This window comes from Stenella coeruleoalba, assembly GCF_951394435.1.
Source record: "Stenella coeruleoalba genome assembly, chromosome: 6".
NCBI classification, from domain to species: Eukaryota; Metazoa; Chordata; class Mammalia; order Artiodactyla; family Delphinidae; genus Stenella; species Stenella coeruleoalba.
The window spans coordinates 124624315-124641625 of record NC_137151.1 but is presented as its reverse complement, the minus strand read 5'-3'; the positions used below and the strand labels follow the sequence as shown (position 1 = coordinate 124641625).

General features: G+C 47.9%; 1 protein-coding gene across 2 annotated transcripts in view; it reads left to right on the top strand.

Moving 5' to 3' along the window:
- The window catches only part of COL6A3 (collagen type VI alpha 3 chain), an 85800-nt gene that overhangs the window by 53762 nt on the left and 14727 nt on the right, over positions 1-17311 (top strand). For both annotated transcript variants that reach the window (XM_079923920.1, XM_079923919.1), the window contains exons 23-39: positions 102-137; positions 737-799; positions 1294-1356; positions 2681-2743; positions 3632-3694; positions 5127-5177; positions 5367-5402; positions 5883-5945; positions 7200-7262; positions 8528-8560; positions 8642-8678; positions 8782-8793; positions 8891-9384; positions 10995-11091; positions 11711-12409; positions 13604-13706; positions 16193-16734. In XM_079923920.1, coding sequence (XP_079780046.1) covers positions 102-137; positions 737-799; positions 1294-1356; positions 2681-2743; positions 3632-3694; positions 5127-5177; positions 5367-5402; positions 5883-5945; positions 7200-7262; positions 8528-8560; positions 8642-8678; positions 8782-8793; positions 8891-9384; positions 10995-11091; positions 11711-12409; positions 13604-13706; positions 16193-16734 — 2518 coding nt within the window. The remainder of the gene's footprint in view (positions 1-101; positions 138-736; positions 800-1293; positions 1357-2680; positions 2744-3631; positions 3695-5126; positions 5178-5366; positions 5403-5882; positions 5946-7199; positions 7263-8527; positions 8561-8641; positions 8679-8781; positions 8794-8890; positions 9385-10994; positions 11092-11710; positions 12410-13603; positions 13707-16192; positions 16735-17311) is intronic.

The window sequence follows — 17311 nt, the reverse complement described above, 5'->3', positions numbered from 1 at the left end:
GGCCCAGCAGGTGTCGTGAAGGTGCGGGTTAAGTCCCAGGGAGCCTGGCCTCCCCCAGCCTCCCCGCCTCCCTTTCACCGTTGGTGTGATTTCTTCCTCAGGGCGGCTTTGGCCGAAGGGGACCAGCAGGGGCTAAGGTAAGCCTCAAAGTCACCATCTCTTTGCTGTCATCACAATGTCAGTCACTGTGTGCTCTCAGGGGAGAGGGTCCCCACCCCACCCACAAGTTAAAAATTACTCTCTTCTTCACCATCAAAGCTTGTAGCTCCCATCTTTTCTACCTTCTCCTTAAATGTAGCCTCTTCTATAAGACTTGCAGAAGCGATGATGGCGGTGGAAATGATTATCAAAATGAAAGTGACGATGGGGAGGGGAGAAGGGAAAGGAGATGATTGGGGAGGCAGCGTCCTGGGGACCTCTTGCCCGCGATGTGCCTACTTACCTGGTCATCAGCAAGTCACCTGTCTTGGTGGCTCTGTCCTCTCACCTGTGCAAGACAGGTTTGGGTCCCAAATAGCTTCATGTCATGAAGACATCTTGAGGAAAAGGCGAGGGAAGAGTGAGAATCGATCCTAAGAGTGCAAAGTGGCTCCAAGTACTGAATGTCTCTCCCTGGAGTTATGGCGCTCTCGCTTCTGACCCCTGGTACAGCTGTGACTGCCTCCCTGCACCCTTGTGCAGATGTGACTGTAGAACAGAGGGCTGACCCTTCCCTCCATCTTCTCTTGTTTCAAAGGGCAACAAGGGCGGTCCCGGCCAGCAGGGCTCTGTGGGAGAGCAGGGGACCAGAGGTGCACAGGTCAGTACCCCCGGTGTGGTTGCGTGCCTTGTGACATGTTCCCAGATGCCCTACCATTTTTAAAAAATTGAGGTGACCATTGCTTTTACAAAATTGAGCACAAAATTCATCTTTTAAGGTGGCGTTTAGCACATCCCCAATGTTGCAAGACTATCATCTCTATCTAGTTTCGAAACATTTTCATCGTCCCCCAAAGGAGACCCTGTACCCATTAGGCAGTCATGCCCCTCCCCCAGCTCCTGAGAACCAACTAACTTCCTTTCAGTCTTTGTGGATTTGCATATTCTGGGCCTTTCATATGAATGGAATCATGTAATAAGTTTTGTGTCTGGCTTTCTCGCTCAGCACCAGGTTTTTGAGGTTTATCTATGCTGTAGCCGGTGTCAGTGTTTGGTTCCTTTCCATGGTGGAATGATATTCCGTTGTGTAGACACTATGGCAGTCACGGTGTGCCACCTCCACACGGCACTTCCGTTGGCATTTTACTTTTTCAGGGTCCTCCTGGTCCCATTGGTCCTCCAGGCCTGATCGGTGAACAAGGCATTCTCGGACCTCGGGTAAGTCTGTCTTGATCCCACCCCTCTCTTTAGCTAAACGGGTAGCATGTTGCCCCAGCAGGGTGAGAGTTCCATGTTTCGTGAAGGGAGGAACAGGAGACAGACCCCTCAGCCCCACTCTTTGGCAGCACAGACCTGGGGCCAACCTCAGTCCTCGGAGCAACTGGCTCGTTCACCCTGAGGAAGTTAGAGGGCGTTTTTCTTGATGCTCCGGGGGCTAAGTCCCAGTCCTGCCCCTTCCAAACATAGGCCACCTGGAGGTGAGCAAAGGAAGGAGGGGCCTCCTTGCAGAAGTCTTAGGGTGGATCTGCAGAAAATCAGATGAATCGACCAAAATTCTCAGATTACTCTGTGTTATTTCATATTTGGCCCCTGGAAATTGCCCCTGCAGTTTGGTATTTGTGTAAGGAGCTCCCCATCCTCAAGTTTGACATGGAAGATGTCCCTTAAACTTGCTGTCAATGCAAACATCAACATCTATCTTGGCTGTTATCCATGATGAGCAGAAACGTGGTGTAGCTGAGCTAGGACCGGGTGCCCACACTCTGGTGTCCCTTGGGTCTACTAGGAACAGGGAGCCATCTTATAATTTGTTACAGAAATTAGTAAATGACTAATAAACTGGCAATGAACTGGTCTGGGGCGACATAGACGCACAAGAATGTTTTACAGGGGAAGTAGGAACTTTGTGAGAGCCCCTATTTGCTTGGAAAGTCCTTCCCAAGTTTGAAATCTGATAAATACCTATTTCGTTTTAAATATTTATTTAAGCTCTGATTAGTCAAGACTTTAAGATGGTGCACGGGTGAGTTGAAGCTCTTCAAATAGTTAACAGTACAAACAGCTGCCACCACCTGGATCTGCCGCATCTGTCAGGGTCATTTCTGGGCTCTGCAGGCTGCACTGCTTTTGAAGACCTATGTTCCTTTGTTGACTTATTCACTCACTCGATGAGAAAGTGTGTATAGGTTTCCAAACCTGTAAAGTCAGGTGCTCGTTGTGGAGGTGTGGAAAGGGAGAGGAGGTAAAGCCGTATAAATCCGGGTGTTTGTCCCCTAGTCGGTAACTTAGGAGGTGAACGTTAATTACTGAGACGTGTGCACACCTGTGAAAACTGGTCACACTCATATTTTAGGTTTGCACAAGCCATCTCCATGCACGTTTGCACTGGGGTCTCCAGGGCTGAGAGTGGCAGAGAGCTGCAGGATCTGACCTCCACACAGGAGCAGCAGGGGGTGGGGTGGGGCTTGCGGGAGGCGGGCTCCCGCCGCTTTGGCTCAGAGGGTGAATGTTTCACTGACTCTCTCCTCTCCTCATGCTCCAGGGAAGCGGAGGGACCTCAGGTGTTCCTGGAGAACGTGGCAGAACCGGGCCCCTGGGAAGAAAGGTTTGTCTGGAGCTCGTGTTTCCCCAGGCCTGGGCCTGGCCAGACACCATGTCACCGCTCCCTCGTTTGTCAGTCTGTCCAGCTGCTTGGCTTGCATATCCCTTCTCCTCCCCTCTGGCCTTTTCCACCAGGCCTCCCCTGTGGACAGTGGCTGCGCCAGTGGGATCACTGTCCCCGCCTTGAGGGCACCCATGGGCTGTGTGCAGTGGGTCGGCCTGTGTTCTCATAACCAGAACTGCCAGCCGCTGCTGAACTGCCCTATCTTTTCGAGCACAGGCTTGTGAGGACAGCTCAGCATCCCCAGGGCCCTTGGAGCACACCAGCGGCACTAGGACCACTTCCGTATTGCACTGAATATTCTCCAGATATTGACGCTGTGCACAGCAGCCCGGCTGGCCACGTGCAGCTAACCCAAGGGTCCCAGAGCCCGGCTGCTTTGGATAACAGCAGCTTGCTATATGCAGGCTGCCTTTCTGTGAGCCTTGAGAACGACTATTCAGCATAACCAGTCTGAGAGGCAGCATTTTCTTGGGGAAAGCAGTGTGTTCATGTGACTCCAGCCTTGCCTCTCCGCCCCTCGTGGGGCCACTGACTTTCACTGCTGACTCCACGCCTTCCTCTATCCCGTCTCTCTCTCTCCTCCCCGTTGGCACGTCCCCGTGCCATGATGATGAAAAGAACAAACAGAAGCCTTCCTGGATTCTCTTCCAGGAGTCCACATGTGGACGTTGCAGTTTAAAAAATCATTAACATCAAAATCTAAAAGGTGAAGTTAGCAGCTTGTGGCAGCCCTACCGATGATGTCACCCAGAACAAGTGCAGGGCTTGGAATCACATTTTAAATCGTCCCAGACCCACAGGTGTCTCAGCCCTGTTTCTTATGTCTAGGGCGAGCCCGGAGATCCAGGACCCAAAGGAAGCATCGGGAACCGGGGTCCTCGTGGGGAGACGGTAAGATCAACACGTGCACGGGGCCCAGGCTGCCGCTGACTCCGCTGAGGTGCTCAGGAAGCAGGGGGATGTGGCCTTGTGCTGGGCTGGGCTTTGTCACTGCAACTTGGGTTGGTTCCACAAAGAGACAGCTTGGTAGCTGCTTCTTATATTACTGGGGATGTGATTGAAAATAGTGAAACCTGCTGCTTATAAGTTTCAAACTAATTTTTATTTCACTGGAGGAGGAGTGAATAGAGACATTTTTTCTTGATTTCTTTCTGAGAAGTGAATGTGGTGGTTTACTGACCCTTGAACCACCTTCATTTCAGGTCTTGCAAATGCTTTTGGAGCTCAACTAGATGCAGCTTTTCTGCAAAGAAATAAATGTCCTTGGTTTAAAATGGAATGGGCTTTGATAAGATCTCAATTCAGGTTGAAACGGTTTGTTTTGAAGGAGACATCCCAGCAATGGAAATTCTAACTTTGAGGATTCATTTTAAAAAGTTATTTAAAAACACCCTAACTGCTGTCTTGCAATAACGTTGTAACATACGTTTCTATCCGGGAAAAAGAAATCTCCAGTACATTGGGAATTTTTCTGTAAAATGAGTCATTACACCTAAAAACTACATTAAGTGGACCAGGTTGATCTGATTCACAACCCCAAAGCTTGAAAATACTTTTCTTGTGTTTGTAATTTCCCTACAGCTAACTGAAATTTAAAAATCCATGGCTATTACTGTCTCAGAAGCGGAGGGGAAAAAAAACCAGACTTTAAAATCTACTCAAACCATTGAATGAAATCTCTTCCTGATTCTGTTTCTATAAATTTGGGCCAACAGCTCTTTAGCTGTTTAAAACTGTAAATTAACTAAGGAGCATGTTCTGTGCACGTTTTAGAGACATTAATGTATATTTCATACAAATTCTTTTGAAATGATCAACAGTGTCCAGTTTGGAAAGCCCCCCAGGACAGAGTGATAGGGGCAGATCTCCGAGTACAGGGAAGTAGGTTTGGGGAAGGAAGGCAGTCTAGAGGCATGACCTGGAAGGAAGGGAAGGGGCACCGGGGAGAGGGGAGTAAGGGCTGAGCACAGAAGACTCAGGAGGGTGCGAGACTGAGTCTTGCGTTCTTGCTTTGAAGTAGAAACAAAGACTCATATATGCATAGATCAAAGAGTCCGATCAACTCTAAGATTCCCTGGTTCCATGCGTCTTTGAGTCTACATCCAAACAGCATCTTTACCAATAGCTTGTAGTAGTTCTTTAGTATAGACACGGTCTTATTTGCACTGGAGGGTGGGATAAGACTAGGAACTCTTCCTTGAGCTGTACCTTGATCTGGGAACATTCCAGGGACACAGAGACCCACTGCTCAGGGCTTTAGAAAAAGAAGGTCATGGTGTGCCTGACAGGGGCACCTGCAGTAACGCTGTCTTTCCACTCTTAGGGAGATGACGGACGAGATGGAGTTGGCAGTGAAGGACGCAGAGGCAAAAAAGTATGTGTCTGCCGAGGATTCTTGAACTTCTGACATGCTGTATTTTTAAAGAATTATCTCTCAAAATTGAATTGTAATGTAGTGAGTTTTTTCTCTTGGCGATGCTACGGATATATTTTTTCTGCTCGAGAATAATTTGTCAGATGATTTTAAGTTGGGATCAAATATTGAGTCGTTTATTTTTTATAGGGAGAAAGAGGATTTCCCGGATACCCAGGACCAAAGGTAAATATTCCCCTAGGGGGTAAACAGCATCATTGTTTTAGGATGAGTCTGATGTGACCATGGACTGAAGGTCACCATAGCTTGGGTCTAGTCTTCAGTCAGACACTTACTAATCAAGTGACCTTGGGAAAGGCCCACCCTCTCCAAGACACTCCCTCATCAGTCACATGGAGATGACAATATGCCCTTGTCATGGTGCTCGTGAGGATTAAATGAAGTGGCACTGCAATAAAATACTTTATAAGCCTTAAGATGCTAGTATAATCTGTATGATGTTATCATTAGTGTAACTTCTAAGTCCAAGTTCAGGAAGCTTAGACTGAGTCTGCAAATGCCGCAGCTGCGCCGGTAACTTGGTGAAAAATCCATCAAAATTAGCCATTTGGCCACGCTGGGAAGTGTGGTCCAGAGGCCCCCAGGGACCCTCAGCTAGACCTGCCTCTCAGAGCTTAATGTGCTGCTTCCTGGCTCTCTTCCCAGGGCAATCCTGGTGAGCCGGGGACAGACGGAGCCCTGGGACCCAAAGGCATCAGAGGCCGAAGGGTAAGTTTGCCTGCACCTTCCTGGTAGCCGGTCTGAGCACTGAAGACTCCATCGCTTCTTTGAAAGTTACCCTTCTTCACTTGCAACCTGGCCAGAGATAGTATGGGGTGGGAGTAGAGGAATCCTAAACCTTAGACGGGATGTACTCAGGACACCCTGTGGTTGTGTCTGTGCTGTCTTCCTTTGGTCATGCTCCCTTTAGAGGGAGGTCTGGAGGGCCCCCTCGTCTAATACGTCTCAAAGGTCACTAGCCCACGGTCCACTCCGCGCATGGTGCCGGGGGACTCAAGTCTCACAATGAATGACATCAGAAGTCTGCGCAGACATATTTGGTCATGCCCGCCAGATGGTGTGGAGACAGGATCTCATGAGCTGCACGAAGTGCTTACTAGGGTTCCAAGTTCAGGGGCAAGCCAGGCTGAGCCCATGTATTCTCTCGCCTCCCCACCATGAAAAGACTCCTCTTTCTTTTTCTTTCTTTCTTTTTTGTTTTTTTTTTTTTTGAGGTACGCAGGCCTCTCCCGTTGCGGAGCACAGGCTCCGGACGCGCAGGCTCAGTGGCCGTGGCTCATGGGCCCAGCCGCTCCGCGGCATGTGGGATCTTCCCAGACCGGGGCACGAACCTGTGTCCCCTGCATCGGCAGGCGGACTCCCAACCACTGCGCCACCAGGGGAAGCCCAGACTCCTCTTTCTTAAGCTACTTTTCATTCTGGATTATTCTCCGTAGTGGATGTTTACTCATCCTTTTAAGATTGCCCTGAGTCTTGAATTAGCAACTTGTGGCCTAGAATCGGGTAAAGGCTTCTAACAGTTATATTTAGCTTAAAATATAGTGAAATTCATTGTAATTATCCTGTTAATTTTCTCAGTGAGGACATTCAAACTAGATCATTTCTTACTCACGGTAGAGTTTTAAAACATTGGATTGGTTATCTACATCGAAAAGTGAGCTAATTAATTGTCAGTTACTGCTTTCTTATGCATCCATAGTGGTCTTATTAAAGGTTCACAGCAAGCATCTATCTCACCTTGACCTGCCAGAGAATAGAGTTGTGGGAGATGCACATCAGTTTTGTCAGGGCCACTTGTCCCTTTACCTGAATTTTGGAGACACTTAAGGTCTCTTAAAGTGAGAGATTCCTTGTGGTGATGGGGGATATTAGACAAGATCATCTCCACCACCCCTTCCAACTGCAGAAGCTGAGAAGTCTCCATCTTCTGCCACAATTGAGCAATGTTTGTTCTGCTTCTAGGGAAATTCAGGACCTCCAGGGATAGCTGGACAGAAGGGAGACCCTGGTTACGCAGGACCAGCTGTGAGTACCTACCCATTTCCAATCAGGCTGCCCGAGGGCTGGGTGCCTTACACATGGTCCTCCTTGAAAACTTTCCACTATCTCTTTTCCTCACAAAAGAGCTGTCTGCATTTTTGTTGTTGTGGTTTCTTTGTTTGTTTTTTAACCACTTCCCTTCTGATACCACAGTGGAGAAAAGAGCCTTTGAGCTTTAGTGTACCAAGAAAATTTTAAAGCAAGTTTCACATGGAACTCTATAATCTAGGGTGTATCGTAATTTGCCTTTACAATTTCCTGGTGTAGGTTTGCTTGAGGTTTTTGCTGAGGACAAACTAAAGAGAACACATTTGAATACCTTTTGATTGCATCTTGTGGAGGGAGTATAGTATAGACCTCGGTTTGGGGAAGATTCCCTTTGGTCTATAAAATCCCCAAGGGAGCTACTGATTTGTGGTTGAAACCCCACTAGTGACCTAGAGCCAGGAGGGTACCTTTCTCCAACCCTTCCATATCCTTCATCATGAATGTCTTTGTTTCCTTGCTTGAATTTCTTCCTGTACTGTCTCCTGACATTGAAATTGATGAGGTTCACAGAAGAATGGAAAAGATAACTCAGGAAGTGGAAAAATCATCCTTAGAAAGAAAGGTTAGAGGGTTGGATTGGTTGAACCCAGGAGAAGATGGTAGAGTCAGGTGCTGAATCTGGAGAGGAGCCTTTAACGGGAGATGGTTAGTCCAGTTGCAGTGGGGGACAGATGAGCCAGGGCAACCGGATGGAAAGATGCTGGCTAGCCCATGAGGTGACAGCTTAACCCTCGGTGGCCACACATTGGGATGAGATGCCGAGGGCAGCCACGAATGTATCCCTGGGGTGGAATCCCAGGATGCTTAGACCTGGAGCCTCAGGGTAGCTAAGTGACTCCTGGGGGTCCCTCCTCTGACAGGATGTAGGAAGCCAGCAGGGGAAAGGCAGCTCTTCTCTCTGGAGAAGCAGCGTTTAGGCTCAAGTTCAAATGTGTGATTTACGTTGATTTGCAATGAGTATCCTGGATTCCAGGGCATGGAGCTATTTATCTTACAGGGGAAACACTTCTGTCCTCAAAGTCTCTCCTTTGCTCTTCGAGCAGTTAAATCAAATTTATAGGGAGATCCTGTAAATGATCAAGGTCAGTCAGGGCCCACCTTGTTCTCTCTGTCATGCGTCTGTGGGCCCCGGGCTGTTCCTTGGTGGGAAGCTCCACAGCCCTCACGTCTGCGAGGTCTCAGCCCCCGTCCTTGTTTTGCAGGGTTACAAAGGCAGCAGAGGTGACTCGATGGACGTAAGTTGCATGTGTACCTCGCGAGCCCTTGCCCTGTGCGCTTTCTCTGTCTGTTCTCTTACATCTTCTTTCCTTTTCCAGCAATGTGCCCTGGTCCAGAGCATCAAAGATAAATGTCGTAAGTACACGATTTTCTGCCGTCTGTGCCTCATTTTTATCCTTATGTGTGAAATTTGCACCTGGTGGACCAGGCTTTCACTCTCTTCTCTGTTCTCTTCTAGCTTGCTGCTACGGTAAGTCATTTCAGTAATTGAACTTCCTTCCAAGGAAAGCAGAAGATCCCTTTTCCAGGAAGTAGTTTGTCTGTGAAAACCCTCCCCCTTCCCACAGGGCCCCTGGAATGCCCTGTCTTCCCGACGGAGCTGGCCTTTGCCTTGGACACCTCTGAGGGAGTCACCCAGGACGCATTCAGCCGGATGAGGGATGTGGTCCTGAAGATCGTGGATGACCTGACCATCGCTGAGAGCAACTGCCCGCGGGGCGCCCGTGTGGCCGTGGTCACCTACAACAATGAGGTCACCACGGAGATCCGCTTTGCTGACTCCAAGAAGAAGTCCGTTCTCCAGGACAAGATCAAGAACCTTCAGGTGGCTCTGACGTCCAAGCAGCAGAGTCTGGAAACTGCCATGTCCTTCGTGGCCAGAAACACGTTTAAGCGGGTGCGGAATGGATTCCTGATGAGGAAGGTGGCGGTTTTCTTCAGCAATAAACCCACGAGGGAGTCCCCGCAGCTCAGGGAGGCCGTGCTCAAGCTCTCGGATGCTGGGATCACACCATTGTTCCTCACGAGCCAGGAGGACCGGCAGCTGGTCAACGCCCTGCAGGTCTGTGCTCTGGGCATCTCTGACTCTGAGAAGGTGCTTGGGTGCAACTGTACCCTCCCTGATGGGTTTGCACCCCTTAGCTTCTAGATGAGGCTGGTCTCACTTGCGAGACTTCCAGAACGTCCTGATGGCTCTGGCACTAGATGGACATCCAAATGCCCATGACTTATTCCCACTAGGTCCCTCTTTGCTTCTTGGATGAGACTCTCCCAGGCTGACCCTGGAGGCCTACAGTCTCCTTGGGAGGTTCTCCAGACATCAGCCAGCCCAACACCCAAGCTGCATCCCTGTTCAAGTATTTCTCAGCCAGGCTGGCATCTAACAATGAAACAAGTTATTTAAGCATAGGACGAGGAAGCATTAGCTTCAGCCTATGAAGCAGCTAAGTGTTTCCTTATTCTTTGCTTAAATGACTTGTATAATTGTTATACCACTAATATATATATATAAAGATTAATTAGTCAATTAATATTTACTCAGTGCTGATTGTGGCTTTGCAGTCCAGGATGGGTGGATGATGGGTAGGAAGGGACACAGCGGGACCAGGAGTGAGGAGGTCTTGGCTCTAGTGCCAGTCCAACCACCTTCTAGCTTTAAGTCACCGAAAGTAACATGGCCCTGTCACTTATGCTCCCTGTGCCTCAGATTTCTCACCTGTAACAGGGGCTGGTGGATGGGATGGTCCCTAGCGTCTTCCTTTCCAAACTGGATGTTCTATGGTTTTATCACTGCGATGTCAGCAAGAGACAGTTGGGTCACTGGCACCATCTCTTAGGGTTTATTCTGCCGAACTCCAGGCCAATTGGAGAACATAGTATTGGGCTTTCGGCTCCGGCTTGGGCTACCAGCCTTACGTTCCTATTAGGGGATCATGTATACATCTCCCTTGTGAGGGCTGAGTGATCCAGAACCATGCATGTTTCCTAAAAAGCATAGTTTCAGCAAGTTCAAAAAGTCAAATATTCATTCATTTATTCAATTGAATGATGATGTGCCAGGGGCTGTGATGGGCAGGACATTCTGAGTCTTCTGGAAGTGATTTCATAACTTGCTTTGTTGTTAAATCCCTTTCTAGACCTGGGCCCATGGGAGAGGGACAGACTGAATATTTGTTAGTCGCTATTATTATTGCTAGATAACAATGACATTTAGGTCCCTGCTCTTTGGTAGAGGCTATATCAGGTACTTTACATACATTATCCAATTTAATCTTCCAAATAACTTCGTGGGAATTTACCATTATCTCCACTTTGCAGCTAAGGAAACTGAATTCCAGAGAAGTTAAATAATTGTGCTTCAGGTCCAGCAGGAGTGGGATTTGAACTCCGGTTCATCTCATTGGGAGAAAACCTGTTTTCCTATCATAATCAGTGCCTTCCTTCCTAACCCCGCTTCCCAAGAAAGAGAAGATATTGATCTATTGGGGGGTTTATTTAACTGATGTGTTTATTAAATAATTATTTAATTATTTAATAATTATTAAATAATTATTTAATTGATGTTTATTAAATAATTGTGTTTATTTAATTGATGTGTATCCTTCGGCTGCATTTTCAAATGGTAACTTACCCCGTGTACTCCTACTAAGGATTTCCTCTTGTTTAAACCAGATCAATAACACAGCCGTGGGTCACGCCCTCGTCCTACCAGCTAGTGGAGACCTCACGGACTTCTTGGAGAAAGTCCTGACTTGTCACGTTTGCTTGGGTAAGGTGCTTCTCTAAGAGAAAAAAAATCTGTCCGGCTGCAATTGCAAAACACACTATCTACAGAGGGACATTTGAGTGAATAATCATCATCTGTACAAAGAGCTTAAGTGAAATGAAGATTCACATAGTCTTGTACTTACCAGTGTCTATGCTGCGTAAGTAGTTTCCATCCTTAAAGCCGACTGCCCCCAAACAGAGCCTCTCTCTGTGAAGAGAATGATTAGTTCCATAGGTAACAAAGGAGGAAGTGGGTTCTGCTTGTATTTTGACCTTGGAGTGCAGAATTTTATTATCTGGTTTTGTTTTATTATCTGGTAATGTGTTTCTGGAACACATTTCTTCAAGGAGTGGCAAGGAAGCCAGGTAGTTTTCTTTTCTTTCCTTTCCTTTCATTGTGCCAATGCCACAGTACGTTAACAAGGATTTCGGCCTGATTTGCTTCCTCTAGTAAGTGCTAGGTGATGAAAACTGAAATCTGGCCATGGTATTGTCAGCAAGGTATACATAGGTTTCTACATTATGTGACAATTCTAATGACCCCAGGCTCCCTGCAGACTGATGTGCAGTATCTCGCCAGGAGAGTCACAGAATAAACGGGCTGCCATGCTTCTTTCTAGACATCTGCAACATCGACCCATCCTGCGGATTTGGCAGCTGGAGGCCTTCCTTCAGGGACCGGAGAGCAGCGGGCAGCGACGTGGATATCGACATGGCTTTCATCTTAGACAGCTCCGAGTCCACCACTCCGTTCCAGTTCAATGAGATGAGGAAGTACATACAGTACCTGGTCCAACAGCTGGACATGAGCCCGGACCCCAAGGCCTCCCAGCACTTCGCCAGAGTGGCGGTCGTGCAGCATGCACCCTATGAGTCCGTGGGCAACGCCAGCGTGCCGCCCGTGAAGGTGGAATTCTCCCTGACTGACTACGGCTCCAAGGAGAAGCTCCTGGCCTTCCTCGGCAGCAGGATGGCACAGCTCCAGGGGACCAGGGCTTTGGGCAGCGCCATCGACTATACCATTGAGAACATCTTTGAAAGTGCACCCAACCCACGGGACCTGAAGCTCGTGGTCCTGATGCTGACGGGCGAGGTGCAGAACGAGCAGCTGCAGGAGGCCCAGAGAGCCATCCTGCAGGCCAAATGCAAGGGTTACTTCTTCGTGATCCTGGGCATTGGTAGGAAGGTGAACGTCAAGGAGCTGTACAGCTTCGCCAGTGAACCAAACGACGTCTTCTTCAAACTCATGGACAAGTCTACTGAGCTCAACGAAGAGCCTCTGATGCGCTTCGGGAGGCTGTTGCCATCCTTCATCAGCAGTAAGTCCTGCGCACACTTGGCCCCCAGGGATGGGGCCGCAGGCATGGGAATGATAGCTAGTGTGCCCATGTTGACCCGTCCACTCATTCAACAAGTATGTACTGGCACCTAGCGCATCCCAGACACACTGTTAGGAGCTGGGGTGGGCAGTTGACACAGACGGGAATCCTGCCCTTGTTCACTCGTTTATTCAACCAGACTTGACTAGACCCCTCCCAGCCATGGACTGTGTCCCTGGGAGTTTATAGTCTAGGTGGGTGAAGGGGTCAAGTGCACATTCATTAGGCATGACATGATACGCTGTTATGTCACACTGAGTGTGCCCTGATGGGGATCAGGGAAGCTTCTAGAAGGAGCAGCATTGATCTGGGCTTAGCCCCCAACCATACACTTGGCTACCTCTGAGCCTTTACCCGATATGGCTCTCCCTCCGCTACATGATCTCCACCCTTGCTTCAGCAACAAACCCGCATTCATCTTCAATAATTATCTCCAGACCCCCTGCTCACTGCGATGGTCCCCACTCCCAAGGCTCGGGCATTGTTAATCAGGATGTTGTCCTTACCGCATCTATCACATGGCCCGTTGATCATTCATTTATGGGTATGTGGTCCCAGTAGACTGCACATCCTGGAGAAGGTGTGTCATTCATCACTGCCTTGATGGAGTCAGGCACAGAAAAGCATCTAACAAATGAGGGAGATTTATAAAGTATGACCTGTCTCCCTAAAGTTTTAGGGGAAAAATGTGAAGCAAGGGTAGGCCAGCAAGTTCACCCAGGAGCCACTATTACCGTCTTTGGAAAATTAAAACAGAAGTTTTGTTAAACAGCACTGAGAAAATGTTCAAAGTAATTCTATTATAATGTGATGTTCAAGAGCTTGGAACTTGGTACATTCTGCACTTGATTTTTCTTCTATTCCTGTCTTCCCTCACATTGAGGAAGTGTTACCTTTAACTTAATCACCCAAATATTGCCAAATAGGAGATACTGGCTTGAGACGTTTTATGGATCAAGCACCATTATGCTTCATGTTTCGAATCACTGGACTTAGATTGTCTGGAAGAATGAATGAATTCAACAAATATTCACGAACTACCTATACGTGATCCATTTAACTCCTTAGCAGATTGATTTTAATTTGCGTGTGGTTCACATGCCCTTAAATATTTCCTTCTCTCTTTTTCTCTAGGTAAAGATGCTTTTTACCTGTTCCCAGATATCAGGAAACAGTGTGATTGGTTCCAAGGGGACCAACCGGCAAAGAATCTTGTGCAGTTTGGTTACAAACAAATGTAAGTGATTATAATAACTGTCTTAGAAATTAGAGTGCTAGAGGGAATGCAGAGGTCCTTCAGCCAACCCCTAACTTTATGGGGTGAGGATGTTGAGATCCAGAAAACGTGACTTCCCAAATGTCACGTGGAGCATTTTACGGGAAGAGTCTGTTGTATCCATTAGCTTTTACTGTGTAACAAATTACCTGAAGCTTAGTGGCTTACAATAACAACTGTTTATGTAGTTTGAGATTCTGTGGGCTGGTGGGTTTTGCTTGGGCTCAGCTGGGCAGTTCTTCTGGCCTCTACAGAGCTCATTTTCATGCTTGTGGTCAGCTGCTGGTCAGCTGTGGACTGGTGGTCTAGGGTGGTCTCATGTGGCAAGCGTGGGTTTGTGCACAAGGAGACTGGGAGGGTTCCGTGAGAGAAGGTGGAGGTAAGCAAGGCCTCCTGAGGTCTAGGCTAGAGCTGGTACACTGTTACCTGTGCCCTATCCTATTGGCCAAAGCGTGACCAAAGCTGGCCTCGCTAGATTCAAGAGTGGGGAGCTGGGCTTGTTGGGGGAACCTGCCACATCACATTGCAAAGGGTGTGGGTACAGAGAAAGTGGGCCACTGGGGCCATATGTCCCAACAGTCTACTATAACTGGTGTGCAATGATTTCATACAGAAAGATTGGATACATTAAGCAAGAAATGGACTCGCTGTCTCTTAAAATGATTAATGCTGTAATGACACAGGTGATGGTGTTGGCAAAGGGAGGGGACATGCATGGTCTCCTAGGAAGACTGATGAGATGGATGGGGGGTGGGTGGGGCTGCAGTGCCCATGGTGATGCTGGCTGCTCGGCATATGCTCCGTGGCCTTATGTCCAGTGCCATCGTCGGTGCCAACTCCAGGAATAGAGAGGAGGGCACAGTGGCTGTGTGACAGAGGGCTGGGCAAGGGGGACGTGGTGGCAGGAAGTGAGATCAGGCACTGTACCAGCAATTGTGTCCTCAAGAGAAGGCCACAGAGGATCATGCTTTGGGAGAAGGGGAGGTTTTGTCTGTTGCATTCAGATGAGATGCAGATTCGAATTATCCTTGTAAAGTGACTGCCTGCCTTACGCTTGGCTGAGCCCCAGGGTGACCTCTTCCAACCGCCCATGCTTCTCCCTACACCCCTTAACTCCTTCAGCTCTTGTCTTTGTCCTCAGAGGGAACGCTTCACATTTCAGCCTAGTAAGTTGAAAATCATTCCCAAGGCAGCGGTGACCCTTCTCTGGTGCTGTGATGCTCATTCTGCTTGATCTAGGTTCACAGGTTCTGTTTTTCTAGCCTTGTATTATCTGTATAATTTCCCTGGAACATTCCATCAGGTTAGCTCAACTTTATATTTAGGAAAACAGAATGAACAAAGCAACCTAGTATCAGAAGTTTTATGACAGCAACTTGAAAGTATACTGCCTATGCCATATAGCATGACGTTTCTATAAAATAATGAATGTTCATCTCAGGGCAAGTAATGAACAAAATTGGGTCTGCGCTAGCATGTCTGATGGTTATATTGCTGTTCTCTTTAGGGATTCATAGTAAACCAAGAAATTGTGAGAAAAACAACCGCATACACAAAAATTAATACAAACAAAAATATACAACACGCCCTAGGAATGAAAGCGTATGCCGATTTGATCATTTTCCAGCTCAACACAGCATCTTGCTTATTTTTTTATTTAAACTTTTTAATGGAAGTATAGTTAATTTACAATGTTGTGTTAATTTCTGCTGTACAGTAAAGTGATTCACTTATACATATATACGTTTTTTAATATTCTTTTCCATTATGGTTTATCACAGGTTATTGAATATGGTTCTCTGTGCTATACAGCAGGACCTTGTTATGTATCCATCCTGTATATGATAGCTTACATCTGATAACCCCCAACCTCCCACTCCATCCCTGCCCCAGCCACCCCCTCAGCCGGGGGCAACCACAAGTCTGTTCTCTCTGTCTGTCTATTTCGTAGATAGCTTCACTTAACACAGCATCTGGTTGAGCGGCTACTTTCTTATAACGAGCGTAGCTATTAACTGATCTCAGTTTTTGGTGTATGTGTTTCAGTTGGTCAATTTTTTATAATTAGAGCATTATTTAAATATTTTATCTTTACTATTTATTATGAACAAAAAGTATTATTATTATGACAATATTTATTTCTGTTTCTTTGCTCTCTTCCAGCTTTTATAAATTGAAACTAAGATTTCAGGTGTATTTATAGTACAATAGAGGCTTCATTTTTAATAATTCTATTTTTTATATGCTGTTCAATGTCTTTCTGTGGCGCAGATCCTAAAAGGAAGGAATTTAGTATATGCAATGCTATATGGAATATGTAAAAGCCACTGCATGCATTTTGGTGAGATAGCAAATTTTGTATAGCGCATGGAGTTATGTCTTTGTCTATTTTAGATAGCAGGAGAAAATATGTATGAGTTGAAATAATATTTAATATGTTTTAACAGAAATGTTCCGAATAATGTTACTTCAAGTCCTACATCTAAACCAGTGACCACAGCAAAGCCAGTGACCACCACCACCAAACCAATAACAGTGGTAAGCCTGCCGGCCTCAAAGCCAGCTTCCACGAGACCTGTGGCCGAGAGATCCGTGGCTGGGAGACCCATGGCCACCAAGCCTGAGGCTGTCAAGTCCACGGCCACCAAACCTGAGGCCGCCAAGCCCGAGGCCTCCAAGCCCTTGGCCAAGCCAGTGGCCACCAAGCCCGAGGTCGCCAAGCCTGTGACCACCAAGCTTGTGGCCGCCAAGCCCGAGGCCACCAAGCCCGAAGTTGCCAAGCCCGTGGCCACCAAGCCTGAGGCCACCAAGCCGGAGGTTTCGAAGACAGCCACAGTCAGACCTGCACTGGCCGCGAGGCCCGCAGCAGCAAAGCCGGCCCCTGCCAGACCCCCTGCTGCTGCCAAACCCATGGCCGCAAAGCCCGAGGCCCCCAGGCCCCAGGCAGCCAAACTGGCCGCCACCAGGCCAGCCACTGCTAAGCCCATGGGTAAGAAAGCCACCTACCTGGGATGCCTCATTTACTGTGTCCAGGGCTTGTCCCTTGAAGTCTGTTTGCAAAGCAATCCAGACACGGTCCTTGATCTGCAATCTGACATCTAGATGATGTATTTTGAAAGGTGCTGGTTTGAGCATGGAATTACCAAAACATCCCTTTTTATCTATATTAGAAAGTAATCTTTCTCTCCCCCCGCCGCCCCCCGCCCGCCGTGAGGCTGGTGAGTTCCAAGCAAAGAGCAGGTGAAATACCCACCCCTCCGCCGCCTCTGCTGCCCGTTTTCCCACTCCCCACCCCAGCCCCAAACCCCCATCGGGGCAAGCATGGGAGCGGCTCATTCTCTCAGGGGTGTCAGTGGGCGGCCACCACCCACCTCTCTTGGAAATGCAACTGTCTTCAGTTAAAGGGATGAGTGCTAAGTAGACGTAGGGTTTTAGACCCCGTCGAGGGAGTGAGAGAGAGAGAGAGAGAGAACGCCTGCTGTCAGCTCGTAAATGGTGACGCTTATGCTTCTATGCTATAGTTCTGGAGCCAGACCCGCCTCCCTTAGAGTATGACTCCCGAAGGT